Raw genomic sequence first — 16,669 nt, forward strand, 5'->3', positions numbered from 1 at the left:
GCTTCATGTCGACTCAGATATGTTTACAGGGGTTATATGAGCAACCGTTAAAGTCACCACTTACAGCTACAGTGAGTGAGTCCTTGTGTTAACTCATCCTGTGACGGTAGTTTATTTGAATGAATCTCTCGAGGCTGATGTTTCTTCACATCTTCAGCTTTGGTTTTGCAGCGTGCCCTGATTCTAAGTCCACTCTGTTCATGTCTTGCAGACTGGCGGCTTCTTGTATTATTCTATCATGTGTGACGACGAGGTGGGTGGACGTGTCCAGTGTTTCAGTACAAAGTTAAATACCTGTCCATGCAGTAAGAATGAAATATTTCAAATTATGCAGTTTTTTGTTTTTACCTCTGCAGATCAACAACAGGCGAACTCTGAAAGTAAATGATATCAATGACATGAGCCCAAATTTTACACAGAAGCTCTACGAGAAAACTGTCTCTGAGGTGGGTCAATGAAATCTGTTACAAGACGTCTCGGACACATTTGTTCTGATGGATAGATACAGTACAGCTGTTTCATGTCCTAATAAATGGTATTTCGAACTGGAATCTTTTCAGGCCAATTCTGATTTGACGTTGAGGCTTTAGGAATGAAAAGATAAATAAAACAATAAAAATAGAGGGAGAAAATAAATACATATGCAAGTGTTTCAGAGAATAAACAAGAAGGACCGGCCATGAATTTAATTCTTATTTCCATGTATATGATTCACCTTTGTATTGTAGGAACTACAGGACATGCATGTGTGTATTTGTTTCCATGACTGTAGACCATCCAGACTCTTCTTGTTTCAGACACACCCGCTGGACACAGAGGTTCTTAGGGTGAAAGCTGAAGACGGAGACATCTCAGCAGACTACAACAGAATCACATATTCACTGGTAAAATCTCCATTGTTGATTGATTATCTGGTTGCCATGGTGCCTGCCAGTGGTTGGGATATATTGGGCAGCAAGTCAAGCTTTTTGGCTTGGTCTGGAGTGAACAGTCCATAGAATAGAATAGAATAGAATAGAATAGAATTTATTGTCATTGCACATCTCAGCACACAACAAAATTGGACAAGAACAAACAAATGTATAAATAGAGTAGAAAAAATATACTAGAATGACAGTGGATTGTAGGCAAAAATTATATTAATATGTTGAGTAACTGAAATATTACAGAGAACTGGTCCAAGGAAGGAAAGAGATGAACCGACATCATCAGTCTCAAGGGTTTTTTAGTGGTTTTAAGTTTGCTTTTTAGTATTCTGTGTGTAAATCTGACAATGACTTTCTCTCTCAAGGAACCAGATACTGAAGACTTCATGTTGACCGACTCGGGGGCTTTTATCTTGAAGAAGCCTTTTAACTACAATGTTGCCCCAAAGTACAACTTCACTGTGACGGCCCGGGTGAGATGACAAGTCGACACAAAGCATCTCGCAGCATGTGGTTTTTATCAAAAAGTGACTGATCTGTCTGTGTTGTCTGCAGGATGACTCGGGGTGGAATGACACAGCGACGGTGGTGATCAACGTTGAGGACTTTGATAACATGAATCCCTATTTCAGCCACAATCTGTACCAAGCCTCTGTTCCAGAAAATCAGGTGACCCTCATGAACTTTCTTTCATTTCTCAGTCACTTACCGACACATGGAAATACTCTGATCAACCACAACATTATGACCACTGACGAGAGAAGTAAATAACATTTAAATCACCTTGTGACAATTCAGTGTTCTGCTGGGAAATGTTTGGACCTGACATTAATTCGTGTGGGTGTTATTTAGACATGTAGCTCCCACCTAGACCAGACCAGGTACCCCACTGCAATGACACAAAAACGCTTTAGGAACAACTGAAAAAAACAAAACACGAGGAATAGCACAAGATGTTTAACAGGCCTGCAAATCCTCTAGATCACAAACTGATCAAGTATCTGTGGGGTGATCCACAGAGGCCCCTCCCCTCAAAGGCTCCCACTAACACCACAGGACACCCTAAGAAGGCCCATGTCCATTCTCTGATGAATCACAGTTTGGAGGCACAAGGGAGACCTACATAATATCAGTAATGTGGTCGTAATGTTATGCCTGGTCGGTGTATACTGCAAGTGTGTTTTAATGTGTGTCAACATGTGTGTTCTCTTTAATTCCATTCATTGTTTCTTCTGTATTCACGTGTATTTAAGATTGGAGTTTTCACTGCAATTTTCCCAGAGGCGATTAAGGCTCAGGATGGAGACTTCGGGATCAACGAGACTGTGATTTACAGCATCGCTGCTGGTACATGATGACGTACTGTACATATACAAAAGATTTTTCTAAAAAAGTATTAACCTGAATATTTGACAGATGATTTCTCTTTGTTTAGTTTCCCCAGACAAGTATAAATCAAACTTTGCCATCGACCCCAACAGTGGAGTTATATCTGTATTGACGGCCTTCGACAGAGAGGAGATACGCAGCAATATGATCTTTATCAGCATCCAGGTAAGGACCTTATAATATACAGCCAGACATGTTGTCCCAGGTTTGCAGATAGTTTAATGATCACTGAAAGTTTAATGAAAAGAGAAGCAGAGGAGGGATGAATGATGGGAGGGTGGGGGTAGCACTGTATCTACCAACACAGGTCTACAGTCTCCTTCCTCCAAATGTTGTGATGGTACCAGAGAACTGACCTTAGTTAGCTCCGAGTCAAAGTGTGATTAATGTGTAGCTTACAACAATGTAATCGACACACTTGTTAAGAATACAGCCTGATTAATTCTCCTTGTGCTCTCTGCAGGCAGCTCAGACCAACAACAGTTTGAAAACAGCTGGATCTGTTGTGGTCGTCACTGTTGAGGACATGAATGATAACCCTCCAGTGTTTGATCAGACCAACTACAACGTCACGCTTATGAAAAACTCTCCTGTTGGTGCTGTTGTGCTGAAAGCTACGGCCACCGATCTTGACCAGGTATGTTTTTATGAAATAAAAACAGATTAGAGCTGATCTGAAATTAGTGTCGACCTAAACTATGACCTGTATGACCAGGAGAGTCAAACTTGTATATCTGAAACAACAACAAAACACTACAACCATCACAACAACCACCACAAATCCCACAACAACAACAAGCACAACGGTAATAATAACCATCACAACAAGCACTACAATTACAACCAACCACAACACCCATCACACCAATAACCATCACAACAACTGTTACCACAACCATCACAATAACCACAACAACTATCACCACCACGGCCACAACAACAACCGCAACCATAAACAATAAAGCGCACAAAATATACAATAAAAACTTGATTAAAAGCTCTTTTAAGACTGAGAGTTTCTGATTAAAGGACATCACAGAGTCAGCTGACCCGGCTTCCTACCTCCAGTATCATTTGACCATACATCCACTCCATGCCTTTGGCCTGGAGGACCACAGACCACGTAGGACAAGAATACAGGAATATGCAAAGTCTGCAAAGAAAGGCCCCAGAACCTCCTCACTGTGAAGAGTTAGTGCTAACCACTACACCTCTGCACTGCCCTTAATAATACATAAATATTATGCATACTACCATAAGTATGTTGGTGTAGTATACATTTTTTTTATTACTAGTGTATATGAAAATGAAACGAGTCACATTTATACCCCAAAACTGATGGATGAATATATATCTTACGTCCTTTATGGACCTCAGGAAATGTAGTAGTCACCAAGGCAGCAGCTAATGAGGACCAATCCCATAACAAATAGATGGATAGACTCAACTTTATTTAAGTAGCACTTTAAACAATAGCTACAGCAGAGACAAAGTGTTGTACCTAGATAAGAGCACAAGACATAAAACAATTAAAAGCAATAAAACAATACAAATAATAGAAGGGCAGACCCTAATGCTGGAGGAATAAAATAGATTTTAATAAATGGTTTAATAAATAGACAGTGAGGGGGTAGATTGTTTCACAGTTTAGGAGGAGCAACAGAAAAAGCTCTGTCCCCTCTGAGCTTCTGCTTGGACCTTGGCACCTGCAGGAGCAGCTGATCAGCTGACCTGAGACACCGAGCAGAAGTGACCGGGCATCCAGTGGAGAGAGGCCAGAATGTGCTCTCTCTTTCGTGTTACAGTTAAGAGACGAACTGCCACATTCTGGATCACTTGGAGACGTGCAAGGGAGGACTGGCCAACCCCAAAATAACGTGCGTTACAGTAATCCACCTGGGATGTGATGAAAGTGATGAGTAAGAAAAAGCTTTCACCTTTACCAGCTGCTTTAGGTGAAAAAACTAAGACTCAGAACCACCAAGGCTTACATGCATGGTCCTGTCCGCCAGATAAGACCTCAGCCAGGTGAGGGCAGTACCGTAAATGCCCACTGGGTATTGTAACCGAGCAATTAAAATGTTATGGACCACAGTGTCAAAGGCGGCGGTTAGGTCCAGCGGGACAGGGATAACAAAATCACCAAAGTCATTTGTCAGGAAGATATAATATGTCAGGAGGATGTCATTAAAAACTCTCAATAAAGCTGTCTAAAAGGCAGCTTGGAGATGGGTCTGAAGTTGGCCAGCACACTCTGATCAAGGCCAGGTTTCTTAAGGAGCGGTTGCACTACCAGAAGACAGACTGCTGTTAATAATAATTGTCCAGTGAGAGGTGGGATATACCTCCACCCCTGTGAACCTCTCCAGGGTAAACAGTTATAGATAAATAGGGGTGGGCGATATGGCAAAAATATCATATCATGATTTTTTTTTTAAATAAAATCAAGATTTCGATTTTATCACGATCTTAAATTGAAAAATGAAAAACAAACAATTTAGTCCAAAGAACTTTCTCAATAGATTTTATTTCAAGTAGTCGCAGTTTTGCCTGCATGTGAAAACAATCAAGTTTAAGGTAAACAACAACAACATTCTAATAAAGTGCACTCTTGCAAGAGTAGTAACAGAAAGTGGTAACACTTTCTATGAAGGTTGTATTTATAATTCCCTATGAATGCACTCGTAATATTTTATAAGGTGTCTATAAAGCATGATAACGGTCATTATTACCATCTATACGTATTCACAAGTCGTCATAACCAACTTCATGATGCATTATGACAACTGGTTATAAATGATTATAATTTTAATCTGAGTAGTGCATTATACATATGTTAGTATCTGCCTAGTCACTTGTTAGTTTTATGATGCATCATAACTACTTTGCTTTGCTAAATGTGTATAGTGATGCATAATGAATTTTGACTTCTACTATAGTCCTTTATATCTGTAGCTATAAGTATATGTAATAAAGTTATAATAATGTATACATCTCCCTACAGCACACAGTTATAAACAGCTATGCAATATCATAAGTGCTATTTATCAGCTCTAAGTAAAGTGACAAGAATATGACACTATTATTAATAGATATAAGTTACTATGAGTTTTCAAAAGGTGCAATGAACCAAGTCCTGAGTCTGGCATCTTCACCCCATATGCACGTTTTTTTGTTTAAAGCAGCGTAATGAGACATTGTGTTACGGCATATCATGCAGGCAGCGCAGATTACCCGTAGGTGGCTTAAGCTAGCTACATGAAAGTTACAAGACACGGCTAGTTTTAAGTCACAAATTAGATTGTTTCCATATTCTTGCGTTTAATGATTGAAACCATTCAAAATCATTGCTTTAATACGTAAACCATGTGCTTCATGTAAGCAAAGTAAGGCATTAGCTCACAAAACACTAACAGGACAGAGACACATCCTACCTGTCCTGGAGAGGGCTAGGCGGAGAAAGGGCAGAAAAAACGCTTTCCGACCAGTACATACAGTCAATGCTTTCCGACAGTGGGTGGAGCTGGGGAGGGAGGTGGGTGGGGTCAGAGGTCAGGGGTCAGGGACTAAGGAATGACATTTCTACAATAATAATAATATTATTATTAATAAAAACGATATTAAAATAATATCTGACGGCATTGAATAAATGCGGACATTTCTAGCGGTCCTGTATAAAGAAACCGATACAACAAATAACCATTTTTTTTCGAATCTCAAAGTGTTGAATCCGGCAGCAATATTGACGTTACATTCAAAACCGAAATAAGACCATTACATATCTAGTCTAAATTAATTAACCAATGTGAAATACGATACACGATCGTGTATCGTATTTCACATTAATCGAGGAATATCTGGTGAATAAAACGTCCTGTTCCGTTGTAATTAAGGTTCAAAAATGAAATAAAATCAAACCCTTTCATTGCGCAGTGTCACATTGACAGTCGTCCTCATAGCACGAAATAACTTCCAATTGAAATATATCAGTTTGAAATTCGTTTCGAACGGCATGAATATTTGAGAAAAATCGGCAGACACCAAAAAATACATTTATTTTCGTGACAGTTTAACATCCACTGTGAGATCCGGTTGGGATTTAACCGTTTCTTTATAGAGGATCGCTAGAAATGTCCTCATTTATTTTTCATATGTACGGCAAGATACCACTACCATGGCAATGCCGTCAGATATTATTTTAATATCGTTTTTATTAATACAGTGAACCCTCGTTTATCGCGGGGGTTACGTTCCAAAAAGAACCCGCGATAGGCGAAATCTGTGAAGTAGTCAGCTTTATTTTTTTTTTCTATTGTTATCCCGCGTTTCTTCTTATTATTTTTTTACTTATTTTTATTTTTCCTCTTCCTCACTTTTTTCGTCCCTTAACTGACGAGTTATATATCAAAACGTGCGGTTCGATCGGGATCGGTATGCTATTACTTTTCTTTCCGAAATTCGAATTTTTCGCGACGTAAGTCCCATTGATTTTTCCATTGAAAATGAATGGGACGACCGAAAAAAAGAAAAAAAAAAACACGCAAAAAACATTTTTTTAAAGGTCTACTACTCAGGCATACTATCACCTAGAGACTTAATTTAAACTTTAACAAGGACACACGAGCCTTGTGTATTGGTGGATTAATCTGCGTTTTGATAGAACACAATGCACTGTTAAAAAAAAAGCCCCGCCGGTTGAAAGAGCTTTCTGGACCAAACGACTTTGGGTGATGGAACACACATTGTTTTACATTTATAATTTGTACACCTGCGTTGTCCTTTTAATCACCGTTACGATTTTAATGGTGGGGGCGTGGGTGGGGCACACATTATTTTTTATTTTATTAAATATTTTTTATTAAACACAAATTATTTAACAGTACACCCCAGATGTGATGTAAATTGTAACGTTAACGCCCGCAATATTTTTTTAAATTTATTTGCCCTAGACGATCCCACGATCTCTACAGTTTGACGGATCGTCTTCACGTTATAATCGTTCACGATTTAATATCGTCATATCGCCCACCCCTATAGATAAATGGACCTGATGAACACACAGACCCTGATATGAATGATGAAGGGACTCAGAAACAAGTGCACCTGATCCAGACTGCAACTAAATGTTTTTTGTTTTCCACCAGAGCTCCGCCACCATCAGAGTGAGTCTCACCGATGTCAACCGGCCTGAGTTCAGCTCCAGTACCTACACCAGCAGCCTAGTAACAGACGCAGAGGAGGGGAAGCTGCTGCTGACACTGTCTGCCACCGACCGGGACATTGGGGAAAATGCAGTCATCAGCTACAGGTGAGTGGCTGAAAGATTTCCACAACCACCTCTTATACGGTAAAGTTCAGAGACTCAGAAGATTTTTTAGAGATGTGGGTGATGTGAGAATAATTCCAAGCTTTCCCTTTAAAACTGCTCAAGTGTGTATATATGTACTTTACCGTGTGATAATTCATTGTTTCGTTGTACTGAAATAAAATCTGTTATGTGTTTCTTTCTGTTGTTGTAGTTTCTCTGCTGGAAGTTCTCCATATTTGGCCTTAAACAGTGAGACTGGGGCTGTGACTTTGACCTCTGCCATTTCTGATGTTAATGAGGAGACCACAGTGGAGCTGACAGCCATGGCCAAAGACAACGGCGTGCCTCCTCTCAACTCCACAGGTAAGGAATCAATGCCTACAGCCCTGTCCTGAGTGCAGACGGCAATCCTTTGTAAACCTGTTTAAGAGTCCACAATGTTTTCCTGCAGCTCATGTCATAGTGAATCTGAGGATCATCAGCGTGGTGGAGACTGTGGCCTTCCAGAATTCCTCCTACCACTTTAAGTTGCCTGAGAACCAGCCGGAGGGGGTTGTCGTTGGGGAGGTGCGGGCCTCAGCGGGAAGCGGCATTTACAACATCGCCTACAAGCTGAGAACGTACAGAGAACTGTTCTCCATCAACAGCAGTGGAGCCATAACGACCAGAACAGCACTGGACAAGGAGCAGCAGGAGTGGTACATCCTGGACGTGGAGGCTGTGGACACAAGCAGCCCCAGTACGTCAGCAGTGGCTCTGGTAGGACATTTATTTGCAACCTCACCTCACAGAAACAACTGGATTTGTACTAATGCAACAAAAAGCTGTGTCAACAACACAAATCCACGGTGTAGGTGAAGGTTGATGCAATCATGATGTTGTGAAATGTCCTGAGTCCTGCACAGCGTGCCAAAAAGGAAGCGACATTGTCCCTTCCTTTACAGGAAATGTGTTATCAGACCAGTCCAGTTTATTATTCATATATTTATACCTATCCACCAAGTCAGTGTCCAACCCGTGCATGTTCTAAAGATAACGGCTCCATTTCACAAATCAGGTTTAGTGAAAACTCTGAGTTTATTAACCCTGAATTGAGGGAAACTCTGAGTTTTCTGTTTCACAAAGGGAGGTAACTCAAACCAGAGAAAGTGGGATAACTCTAGGCTGTTTTACAGAGAGAGGTAACTTAAACTCTCGGTCAGTAACCGTAGTAACAGACTCCATGAACCTAACCTGGTCGGGACCAGGTTTTACTCAATGAACCTCGAGTTTCCCTCTGTCTCCACCCTCTTTCAGCCACACACGCCAATTGATTGCCTCTTTCATTCATTCAGTCAGCAGGCGAGTTTTGGCGTAGCCTTGTTCTGCCGTCTGTAAAAATCATTTAAAAAAATCTGAGTCAGTAGCTATATCAGAAGTCCATTACGAGCGACTTTTTTCACGAACATGGCATGTCCTATTGACGACGATCCCGTGGATGAAGGTGCAGCATTACTGCGCAGAGAATTAAATATTCGTCGGGAGATGGTTATCAGACCAGGCAGAGATGTTTTAGCATTTCCAGACAATTATCTTTTTGAGTGGCACCATTAGAATCTGTTAGGACAAAAGAAAAAAAAAGACACAAAAGACAAATACATATTTGTATGAATAGGCTTCAAAAAGATATCTATAGGCCTGTTACATTTTACAAAGGCACTAGTGTCTCTCTGGGGTGGACTCAGAGGATGAACTCCCTCCAGGGATTCCCTCAGCCACTGGCCTTCCAATATTCTGGCTTAGGGCTCCTGTGCCTCCGTTAGAGGTGGTGGTGCTGGACCACCACCCGTTTTACGGGCACCTGCCTTCTTTCTGTTGGCTGAGTAGAAGTCTGTGTTAGTTTAAACAGGCTTAATTATTTAACAGAACATGACATAGATGAGAAGACATTTATGCGTGTGAAAACAGCATTATGTTGGCGATAAAACAACCACTTAATATTTACTTTACAGTGTAAAACATGATCAATATGACATGCCAAGATCTGACCTGTTTGAACAATGTTTTATATTTCAACTTAAATTGGTGCCAAGTGCGCTTCTCCCCTGCGGGATTGCACTTATGAAATAAATGAATAGGCTACCATTCAAGCAGTTTTCCCCTGTAATATTATTGTGATTGCAAAGGACTTCGATTTTGCCTCACTCTGCAACAACTCCACCCAAACGATGTTGGCTGTATCTTTTTAAACCGGCCAGGTTAATCACTACTTTTGCAGTCTACGTCCCTGCAACGCGTAGTTGCATTTCTGGGAAGGAGCACGTCGAGCTATGACGCTAGGGTCAAATTGACGCAGAAGCCTAAACAGCAAATAGGATGGTGAACCTGGTAAACATTAGAACAGCAGAACGGTCACGACTCTAAAGGTCATCACTAGGTTTCAGCTTGTGGCAGTCATCTGGACCATTTAAATAACTATGAAGTATATACAGTACTGTGCAAAAATGTAGGCAGGTGTGAAAAGTGTTAATGGTTTATTTTCATTAACTAACAAAATGCACTGAATGAACAGAAGAGAAATCTAAATCAAATCAGTATTTGGTGTGACCACCCTTTGCCAAGACAGCATCACTTCTTCTACTTGCACACAGTTTTTGAAGGAACTCAGCTGGTAGGTTATTCCAAACATCTTGGAGAACTAACCACAGATCTTCTGTGCATGTAGGCTTCCTCAAATCCTTCTGTCTCTTCATGTAATTCCAGACACACTCCATGATGTTGAGATGCCATCACTTCTAGGACTTTTGGTCCTTCTTTACTCTGAAGATGGTTCTTAATGACCTTGGTTGTATGTTTGGGCTCTTTGTCCTGCTGCAGAATAAATTTGGGGCCAATCATCCTCCTCCCTGATGGTACTGATGATGGATAAGTATCAGCCTGTATTTCTCAGCATTGAGGACACCATTAATCCTGACCAAATCTCCAACTCCATTTGTAGAAATGCAGCCCCAAACTTTCAAGGAGCCTCCACCATGCTTCACTGTTGCCTGCAGACACGCATTATTGAAGCTCTCTCCAGCCCTTCAATGAACAAACTGTCTTCTGCTACAGACAAATATTTCACATGTTGACTCATCAGTCCAGAGCACCAGCTGTTCCCCTTTTCTGAGCCCATTTCCTATGTTTTGGTCTTTTGGCCTTATTTCCATGTCAGGGGGGTGGACTTTTGGCTGCAAGACCACTTCTGGTCAGACTTCTCCAGACAGTAGATGGGTGCACCTGGGTCCCACTGGTTTCTACCAGTTCTGAGCTGATGTCACTGCTGGATATCTTCAGATTTCAAATGGAAATAATCTTGATGTGTTTTTACTCTGCTGCACTAAGATTCCTTGGCCGACCACTGTGTCTATGATCGTACAAAATCCTTGACTTTGTAGGATGTGCACCTATAAGGATTGATGCTGATGTTTGAAGGCAAAGGGTAGTAACACCAAATATTGATGTGACTTTTCTTTTGTTCACTCACTTTGCATTTTTTTTTACACGGATAAAAATAAACATTCATTATTTATAGTTTTGAAAGCATGCTTAGTTTACAGCATTTCCACCCCATACCTGCCTAAAACCTTTGCACAGAACTGTATACAGCAACACCTCAGAGTGTGGACAGGGTCATTGAACCACTTCTCTGTTAATTTTCCTGATTACAAAATTGACATTAACACCTCTTAAAATAAAAATGTCTCACACCAGGAGCATATGGATCCTTTCTCTTGAAGGCGACATACGAACATTAAAATTGTTCTGAAGCCTCATGTGGCCGCTCTCATCTTGTGATCTCGTTGAACATAAACCTCTTTAGAGGATGGAATATAAAAGTTAGTCCTCTCTTTGTCTCTCTTTCAGGTCAGAGTTCAGGTGGAGGATGTTAATGAGGCTCCACAGTTTTCCCCTGACGTCTACAAAGCCTCCGTGTTCAGCCTCGCATCAGCTAATACCCCAGTCACCTACGTCAAGGTAACCACACCTGGCCTCTGCTATCAGGAAATACAGCATCATTACACGTTTGTTTGTCGCCTATGTTGTTTTTTTTTTGGGGTTATGGCAGGTGAAAAAAAAGAAGTCATCATTTACTTTGAGGTGAAACCCTCCTGCAGTCATGCTCTGAGGTTAATGTGTATGGTTTATAAACCAATAAGACACAACATTATAACTACCATCCTAGTAGTGTGTAGTGTATCCATCAGAGAATGGACATGGGCCTTCTGACACACCTGTGAATGCAGTTGGTGGGGGGCTTTGGGTCCAGATACTTGATCAGTTTGGGATCTAGTGGCTTTTTTTGTAAGGTCCAATCAGAGTCCATGTGTTCAGAAGTGTTTCCATCAATGGTTTAGTTTAAATAAATCAGGGATTTGTCTCAGTCTGATCTTCACAACACATGTTTGTGGTAGTGAATGATGGCAATGGACAAAGGAGCTTTGTGAGGAGCTCAGAAAAAAGAGTTGTTGTTGTTCATCAGGCTGGAAAAGGTTCCAAAACCTGTCCATCTCTAAAACGTTTGGAAGCCACAAATAATCCACAGAGAGACACACAGATTTAAGACGACTGTTCCCCTCCACAGGAGTGGTCCACCAACAAAGATCACTCCATAATAGTGGGAAAGGTCCCAGAGGAACCCAGTGGAACTTCTAAGCAGCTAAAGGCCTCTCTCTCATTGGCTGATGTTAATGTTGATGAAACACCATGGTGTGATGGACAAAGACGCTGCTCTTTGTCCAAAAACAACATTTAGTTGCGGTTACTGCCGCACAAATGGTTCACTTAGTTTCTTAATAAACAAATACCAAAGTATAATATTTCTGTTTCATGTGTTTGAGTTGGATCTCTTTTGTCTACTTTCAGAATTTCTGTTAAAATCCTCTAAAGTTTTGACTAATATTTATGCAGAAATGTGGGGAATGTAAATACTTTAATGTTCCTCTACCCTAAGAAAACTCATTATGAATACCAAGAAGCTAACTGAGACGAACCACATTTAATTTCTATCAATAAAGAATTTTATCTTTGTCCCTGATAACTGTGGAGCTACCATCCTTCAAACTGGTGATACTCAACTTTACACATCAGACAATTTATTTATTTTACTGTAAACTATGGTCCTACCATCCTCTGAGTCCTCCTCTGTCCTCCTCTAGGCCTCAGACCCTGATGTTGGAGATGAGGCTGGTCTGGTCTACTCTGTGTCAGATGAATCTCATTTCAAGGTGGATTCGTCCACGGGGCAGGTGTCTGTGGTCTCTGTAGCGGATCTGGCTGGAAAGACGACCACGGTGGAGGTGAATGCCACAGACCGCAGAGGACTACAGGCTACAGCCAAGCTGGAAGTAAGATGAGATCACTTTTATGTCTTTGGAAATATGACTAAATCTAAGAAGAGTCTGGTTACAACACTCAGGAGGTTTAGAGAAAACTCATATTAGCTGTAAGAATAACTGACAGTAGGTTGAATGGAGGAAGATCCCTGATGGCCCAAGCTTCCTCCATGACACCCCTGCGGTTCATAAGCCATGGGATGAGTGAGGTTGAATACCTGATAGTTACTGGTTCAGCTGGAGGTTTGTTTTTGTCATCTGCTGAAACAAGGAGCAGCTTGGCATCTCGAGTCTCTCGAAGGTGTTTCACCTGAGTAGCTTATTCCGTTCTAAAGGACCAGTGGAGGAGTTGAGGTTTAAGCATGCGTCCCATTTGTACTCAGAAGTCGGAATTTCCGAGTTCCAAGTTGGTATTTTCAACTGGAATGCCCCCGAAGTCAGATTTCCTACTGAGAAAGTCACAGAATCCTCACTATGCCCAAGTTGAGTTACCAAGGTGGCCGCCTCGTCCGTAAACAGTAATTAGAAGCTCCTGTAATATTCCGATTATTAGCACTTCTGATTAGTTTTTGTTCGTAAAACCAAAACAGTGTGAAACACCATCGTGGCAAACTAGGATTAAGAGTGAATTTCTTTCTACATTTAAATTTAACAATTAGAAAATTTGAATATTTTTATAAACTTCTGACTTGTGTGGTCTTGTAGATTTCACCACTATAAATAATTCAGTAAAAAGTAAAAAAAAACTCATAGTTCGAGAATATTTTGAATTTTAAATTTCACTCTGCATTCAAAAAATGGAAATACTGAGTTTAGTTTAATATAGTTTTCCCACTTCTGTAACTGGAACGTGGGTAACTGAAGTGCGACGTCATTCCCAGTGCCGACTTCCGCCCTCCGAGGTAAATGGAACGCACAATAAATGGGCACATGTGTTGGTGTTCATCAGCAACTCACACAACTCGTTGAGCAGGACTCAGAAACTCAACAAGGAGTTCAGGATGAGGTTAATATACAAATTTGTTCTTGAAGAGGATGCGCCTTCCCAGTATTTTGTGTTGTGGTACTAAACCAAAATCATTTATATGGAGGCAATGTCCATTTGTAGGGAGGTAGTACACAGAAGTCTTGAGGGCAAATGTCAATTGCATCATCTTATCTTATCGAGGTGGTGGTGGTGGTAACGGAGATGACGCCTGAGAGTTCCGACTCCGACTGGAGTGGAGAAGTGCCCCTGCTCATCGCTCTGGGCGTCTTGTTGGGCCTGACCCTCATTGCACTCATCATTACCGGCGTCCTTCTCTGCGAGTAAGACTGGAGTCTGGTGTTCTTCTTCTGAGTTTGCCTTTTCATTGTTTTTATTGTTGCTTTTCTCTTTTTTTTCTTACATGCATTGTTGTGTTGTTATATAGTATTATACTGTCTTATGTTAAGGGACTATGGATTACAGTCATTCCCTTCTCCCGTCATAATGATTTTTTTTTTTTTTTTATTTTGCTCAGGTCCAAGATGAAGGGGAAACCTCACAAAAAACCAGGCAAAGGCAACTTTGACTCTGAAGACTACATGTAAGTTGTCTGAGGAATAATTGATTGCTGCTACCAAACGGACCAATCACAGCTCTCTTTGCTTCTCTGCATCCCTGTGGTGCGTAGTTACATTTCTGCGGAGGTGAATGTCAGGCTACGACGTTAAGATGACCAGACGTCCTCTTTTCCCGAACCCATCCTCTTTTTGAGACCTAAAAATGTGTCAAACAAAAAACGTGGAAATTTAAAACTTGTCTGAGATTTTCTCAATAAAATGTTTGAGGTGATGGGGTTGTTTGACTAGTTGCATAGCAACAGCGGCATGGATTGTGTCTAATGGTGTTTCCTTGTCCGCTGAGGGAGGGATGCAAACGCCATCGGAGTCTGTCAACCCGTGGAGTCTGAATCCGGCAAACGACGTACTGTGGTCCTATGAACCAGGTCTCCAAAGCGCTCCTCATGACTCACTCCCTGGTGTCTCTTCGGCAGATGGGTCCCTCCATATGAACTTTGTTCTGCTCAAGGTTTCTTCCTGTTAAAAAGGAGCTTTTCCTTGAGACCATCGCCCTCAGGCTGCTCTGGAGGTTGCAGGCTGGTTTTTGTGAAGCATCTTGAGACTATTTGTATTGTTATTGGCGCTATATAAATAAAATTTAATTGAATTGAATTGAAAAAAAAAAAAGTCCAGAAAAAAACTACATACAAAATGCACAAAAACGACCAAGGCTCAGAAAAACAAGAACAAATCAGACAAAAAAACAACCATTAACACACTGAGATTAACCTAAAAATGTTTACATCATGGAGCTACTGGCGACATGTAGCCACTCTTTCAGGCGCATTTTTGCAATAAAAAGTGCATGTTTCTCATGACGTTGGTCTGTATTGGTTTGAAACTTGTCCTAACCAGCTGACTTCTGGACGTCTAACACGTCTGACCCGGCTCCATTTATTGCTGCCCTGACGTAGCTGCTGTAAAGACTCTAATGTAGTTTTCCTCCTATGTTTCAGGTACTGGTCTTAGGGCGCTGCTAATCCTTGGAATCAGGTGAATGACAAACGGTAAAAGTGCCGGGTGGAAATGTCAGGAGATGGTGGTAGTGGACATGTTGTTGAGCTGTGTCTTGTGTCTGCAGGCTAATAAGGACACAGGCCATGACAACCACGTGTCTTCCCTATGAACTCTGGACGGGAGAAGCTTTCAAAGCCTTCAAACAGATGCGACGTAAATCTGAATCCTGCCTGAATCTCTTTCTCTTGTAAATGAATTATTATCTCAACATCAGATGGAGAGGAGGTCTTCTGATGTGTGTATTTTATTTATTTATTTTTTGGTATTTCAAGTTTGTTTTTAAAACTGGAAAAAAATACTCTTCATTAAATCCTACCAACAAACAGAAACATTTATTTTGTTCTATCTAAAACCAAAAAGAGAAAGTTAACATTAGACTTGGTTTTCTTTCTACTAAAATAAATAAATAGAAACAGCTGTTATTTTCCTTAAATGGACCAGGAAGTTCTGTTTCGCCTCGAAAAATTACTTGTGGATGTTCCCAGGGTTTCTGCAGGTTTGAACAAGTGAAATTTAAGACTTTTTAAGACAATTTTAAGGCCGTTATGAGTTAAATTTAAGTGCTTCACTTCACTTTTATTCTGATTAATTTATTTAATTGGTTTAATTTTTAAATGCTTGCCTTAAATCCACCTGAGCCTCCTAACTCAGTGGTTTCATCTAGCACTTTATGAGAACAGACTGAATGTAAAATGTGCGCAGCCTCTCTGTCAAATAAAATAATCTTTGTTCATGTTAGTGGAAAATGCATTTGCTTTTTTTTTTATTATTTATTATGTATGCAGCTGTTATCACCTTTAAGAGCAGAAACTCACTTCAACATAAATCAGGTTGTGATCTCTAGCTCAAATAAAACTTTGGTATCATCCACTGCTTGTCTGACAATAAAATGACAAACTTTATTTAAAAAAAAAAAAAAATCTAGTTTCTGTTTTTTTGTCCACAAACTCATGAGTTGATGCACGGTTGCAGTTATTAGTTTGAGGAAGGCTTTGTTTTACTAGACAAGACACTAATGCGCATGTTCATTTGTATAAAGATGGACCTGTGGTACTGTTCCTCTTAAGCAGAACCGTACACTCAAATCATGG

General features: G+C 40.6%; 1 protein-coding gene across 2 annotated transcripts; it reads left to right on the plus strand.

Moving 5' to 3' along the window:
- Positions 1-372: 372 nt before the first annotated feature.
- Positions 373-16,448, plus strand: LOC125003843 (cadherin EGF LAG seven-pass G-type receptor fmi-1-like). 2 transcript variants are annotated; one of them, XM_047578071.1, is made up of 16 exons: positions 373-446; positions 798-884; positions 1,292-1,399; positions 1,482-1,595; positions 2,180-2,273; positions 2,362-2,480; positions 2,779-2,952; positions 7,460-7,623; positions 7,835-7,986; positions 8,075-8,382; positions 11,509-11,619; positions 12,801-12,989; positions 14,146-14,285; positions 14,480-14,545; positions 15,518-15,554; positions 15,643-16,448. In XM_047578071.1, the coding sequence occupies exons 1-15, from the start codon at positions 399-401 to the stop codon at positions 15,528-15,530; spliced, it is 1,887 nt and encodes a 628-aa protein (XP_047434027.1). In that variant the 5' UTR covers positions 373-398; the 3' UTR covers positions 15,531-15,554; positions 15,643-16,448. The 2 variants fall into 2 exon arrangements, with proteins under 2 accessions (XP_047434027.1, XP_047434026.1); XM_047578070.1 differs by lacking the exon at positions 373-446 and having other exon boundaries at positions 656-884.
- Positions 16,449-16,669: the final 221 nt, after the last annotated feature.

Source organism: Mugil cephalus, chromosome 2, assembly GCF_022458985.1.
Source record: "Mugil cephalus isolate CIBA_MC_2020 chromosome 2, CIBA_Mcephalus_1.1, whole genome shotgun sequence".
In the NCBI taxonomy this organism is placed as follows: domain Eukaryota; kingdom Metazoa; phylum Chordata; class Actinopteri; order Mugiliformes; family Mugilidae; genus Mugil; species Mugil cephalus.

Excerpts from the sequence above, each read along its gene's own strand:
- LOC125003843 (XM_047578070.1), top strand. The coding sequence starts at position 741 with ATGCATGTGTGTATTTGTTTCCATGACTGTAGACCATCCAGACTCTTC. Across the intron at positions 1,400-1,481 it reads ACTTCACTGTGACGGCCCGG|GATGACTCGGGGTGGAATGA; the intron begins GTGAGATGACAA and ends TGTTGTCTGCAG. Across the intron at positions 2,274-2,361 it reads GATTTACAGCATCGCTGCTG|TTTCCCCAGACAAGTATAAA; the intron begins GTACATGATGAC and ends CTCTTTGTTTAG.